Below are 4,496 nucleotides of genomic sequence, written 5' to 3'. Positions count from 1 at the left end.
AAAATGTATTATTCAAATGCCAATATCTTTTACGCTATAAGAGATAATTGATAGCTACGAGATGTTATATGTAGTACTCGACGAGAAGATTCTATATATATTGAAATCGGAACACAAACGAAATATTATTATTTTTAAAATTGAACATACACGAGGTCTCCTAGCAAAAGAGGTCTTGAGCTACAAATCTTCTTGTAAAAAACCGGAAGCTCGATTTTGATTTTAGAACCATGGTTTCTTCTGGAAAAGTTCTTAGAATTTTTCGTAGATTAGGAATTTGCTATACGCTAGTATATACGATTCGGCACAGCCGAATATAGGTCTCTTACTTGTTTCAGTTAGTATACTGCTCCCTTCGATCAAAAAAAGGAAACTTTGACCCACTGTAAAAATAAATTTAGACCAGGTGGACTATAAGTTTCTTCCACAAAAATGATCTACTCAAAATCCTCTTTCAGAATTATAGGGTCGCTATTCTGTTCCAAAAATGCTGTTGGACAGTGTAATTAAAAATATAGACATACATATAATAATTTTTCCCATTAATTTAACAAAATTACGAACAATTTATTTATAAATAAATTTTTTTATTAAATAAAAAATATACACAAAATAATAACAAAAATAATCTAAATGAATCGAAGCATTCAAGAATTAAAGTTTAATGATGGTAGTTATAAGAGGGAGCAGCATATGAGGTGTATTGAGTAGGGGCAGCATAATGAGACACTTCAGCAGATTTCACATAAGTGGGGGCAGCATAAGATGTATAATGATCTGGAGCTGTATAATGAGTTTCAGGAGCAAAAGTTTTAACAACTGTTGGTGCCGAATAGTGGGCAACAGGTGCTGAGTAGTGAGCAACTGGAGCAATGGTCTTTACAACGGTAGGAGCAGCATAATGAGCTACTGGAGCAACAGTTTTGACAATAGTATGGGCAGCATTTACTAGAGGTTCACGGTGAACGACAGCATTGAAACCATTATGATCATCGGCTGTGTATTGAACGGTACGTTTGTAACCATCAGCATCAATCAATGAGTATTCGCCACGAACAACATCTCCATCACGTTCTTCAACTTGGCTCTTGGAATCTCCAGTCAATTTGTCTTCAACACCATAAGAGTATTTGTATTGTGGATGAGGATCGTATTCTTCAGATTTGACCACAACATTATGAGCAACAGCTACTGGTGCGGCATGTACGGCAACGGGAGCAGCATGATAAACTTGATTAGCTGGAATATAGCCAGCGCTGGCTACAGCTACGAAAGCAAGTGCAAAGACAAACTAAAGAAAGTAAAAATTTCAATGTTAAGGTTTTTAGGCCAATTAGCAAAAGTTGCTTGTAATGTTCATGATATGTGGTTTGATATTGAATTTAGAGCACATGACAGTGTCAACAGTAAAAACGATAAAAAACAACTTACCTTGAAAGCCATGTTATTACAATGATTTTGTTATTTGGTTTTAGTTCTTTTAAGAAGTAGACACAAGAAGTGAATGGTACTGTTTTAAAAATGTTATCAGTTTATATACCAAATATTTAAATATTTCACACAATTCTTCTTAATCATTTTACTTGTACGCGTACTCTAGTCTATACGATTCGCAGAATTTATTGTACCATGTATTGTGATGCCATGTAAATTATTTCATTCATATTGCCCAATCTAAAATTCAATTATAAACAGTATTTATTTGAAATATGAATGGTTTTTTATTGTTGTTCAACGTTAATTTCGATTCAATTAAATATATATTGATAATTCGATACACATTGGATTTTTTGCACATATTAATGTACTTTGTTTATAGAATTAAAAATACCACAATGTTTTTTTTACACTACTATTGTAAAACTGCGAAATTAAATCTTTTAAAATGCAGTTTAATAAATATTCATCGAAATAAAAACATCAGCATTCTCAAAAATGTATAACCCTTAGAGGACCACTGAAATGTATTCATACATATTAGGGCGGGTCGATTATTACAAATTCGCCAGACCATTAACATGCCACTTCAACAAGAAATTTAGGAAAAAAATTAACATATTTCGAGAAAAATTTAAATAAAAGCAAATTTTTATTTAAAATATATCCGTATTTACTTAAGTATGAGTTTTTATCTTCGTAGAATACCTGCGAATAGGCAGGTATGGCCAAAAAAAATATTTTTTGAAGCTGTTTCGAATCTCGATTTTAAAATTTTTTAAAATTTTGTTAAACAAATTTCAGAATTTTTTGATCATCACATTGGGATTTATTGAGATCATAATAGGGAATAAAAATATGGACAAATTATGTCAATACCTCTACAGTTTTTCCGTACCTGAGATTTAAATTTTGCGATTTTCAACAAATACTTATTGTTTTGTCCATAATTTGGCGAATTAGCCCAATTTCCTTACTGTTATAAATTTTAAGTAAAACCTATTCATAATATTGTAGTCCTGTTAATTTTAAATATGGTCAGAAAGTTTTACTAAAATCGGAAAACGTTAACCTTTAAATCGTGAAGGTCAAATGTAAAATTTTTCAATATTTGGAATTTCTAATGAAAAGATAGCGAAATGTTATATATTTTGGGCCGATTTTAATGAAACTTGAGGAAAATATAACATGAAGTTCAGAATTTAAAATAACAACACAAAAATGGAAATTAACCCTTAGCAACACTTAGGGTCCAAATGACCCTCAACTTTTAAAATCACGAAAAACACAACCATTTTGACTCCAAGTGCTCTTAACCTTCGCTTTACCAATACAAAAATTAGCTTTTTATTTTAATTTTTCTCGAAATATGTTAATTTTTTTCCTAAATTCCTTGTTCAAGTGGCCTGAGACACTTTAATGGTCTGGCGAATTTGTAATAACTTTAACATTTTTTAACCAAATTTAGTCATTTATATCTCATTACAACGATAATTACGAAAATTTACATATTTTAGAAAACAATGCAGAAAGTTAGCGAGTTTCTCCTATTTATTTCATATAAATAGTAAAATTTTGCATATATCTGAACTTTGACTTCGATGCGCGTCCAGAAATCGTTGTCCGATTTGGCTCAAATTTTTAGCACTTAACTTTAATGCCTAGTGACACAATATTCCACTCGGCACTCTTTGAAATCTAAAAAAAAATCGGCTGTCACTCTAATGTATACACTTTAAATTTTTACGTAAATTTTTACAATGACATGGATTTGAAATCTACGGAAGCAGTTTTTAGCGCTGATAATATAATAAATTTATATTGTCTACTACATAAACTAGATAATTATGCGATGAACATTAAATTAGATAAAACATTGTATATTAATTAAATTTGGTCTCTAATTAAAAATTAAAATAAATATTTTTTAATTTCATTATTAATGACTAATAAGGGGTTAATTAAAAAAAATACTTTTTGGTAAAAAATAGGAATATTTAATGTTTTTCCAACTTTAATGCAAATCTTAAATCGGAAGTTTGTCTAGTTTATGTAGTATTTAAAAATACATCAGTTGTTGTAAAAACTGCTGGTATAAACTGCTGGTATTAAAAATAATACCCTATAAACCAATTGTAAGGTTAATCGACGCCACAGTGCACAGTGGTTTAGAAACTGTTTTTTTAAATAATTTGGTATCTCGGCAACTACTGGAGATATTGTTACGAAATTTCACATGGTTGGAGCTGAGAAATTTCCTACTGTGACGTTATTTACCATATTATAGTAAAAAAAACGTATGTATTTAAGAAACATATAGGGTAATACAAATATGGAGCTTTTTCAAGGATTGGTGCTTTGCCTTTTTAGAATTTTTTATTCAAACCAATTTTGTTTTGAAATTGGACAAGTTTCGATAGTTCTGGCGGATGTTGTGTACGTTTCAGTGATCCAAATTGTACTTTATACGCTTTTTCATTAAGTTCTCTTTCTGGATCATAAACAAATTGTATTCAGTTCCGATGAAAATTTTTTTCTACAATGAAAAAAAAAAAAATTTGGCCCGAGGTGACCAACTTTGAGGGGCCCATTAACTCTAGGAAGCTTAACAAATGTATATCAACTCGGAAGCACCTCAGCTCCAACCATGTGAAATTTCGTAACTAAAAATGCTTCTAAACCACTGTACAGTGGTATAAAAAAAGAGGGAATAAATCTGTAACTTTTTAATGAAATTTGACATTTAAGTTTTGAATTATAACTGCATTGGACAACCATGGTGTGGCCAGGGGTCCCTAACGTAGGACACCTCGTGTATCTTAAATTTTTAAAACGATTATATTTCTTCGTCTGTGTTCCGATTTAACAAAATATAGAAGTTCCTCGTTAACGGACCAAGGGCTTACAAGTATGTATGTTTCTCTTTTGTTTTCTATTCGACTGTGGGATGGATGCCCATTTATAGTGTACTTGAAGGAAAATCTTTAGAATGTAAAATTAGAAATAATTTTGAAAAATACTGTTAGCGATCTTAGCGTAAATGCGTTTAAGAAAATATG

At 30.7% G+C, this 4,496-nt stretch overlaps 1 protein-coding gene across 1 annotated transcript; it reads right to left on the bottom strand.

The window, feature by feature from the left end:
* Nucleotides 1-527: 527 nt before the first annotated feature.
* Nucleotides 528-1,493, bottom strand: LOC135963277 (larval cuticle protein A2B-like). The gene is made up of 2 exons (XM_065515063.1): nucleotides 1,432-1,493; nucleotides 528-1,291 (listed from the first exon to the last, which is right to left on the bottom strand). The coding sequence occupies exons 1-2, from the start codon at nucleotides 1,441-1,443 to the stop codon at nucleotides 662-664; spliced, it is 642 nt and encodes a 213-aa protein (XP_065371135.1). The 5' UTR covers nucleotides 1,444-1,493; the 3' UTR covers nucleotides 528-661.
* Between the last annotated feature and the right edge of the window lie 3,003 nt (nucleotides 1,494-4,496).

Source organism: Calliphora vicina, chromosome 1, assembly GCF_958450345.1.
Source record: "Calliphora vicina chromosome 1, idCalVici1.1, whole genome shotgun sequence".
Lineage (NCBI taxonomy): Eukaryota > Metazoa > Arthropoda > Insecta > Diptera > Calliphoridae > Calliphora > Calliphora vicina.
Note: the sequence above shows the minus strand (reverse complement) of the source record. Positions and strands in the feature narration are given on the sequence as shown.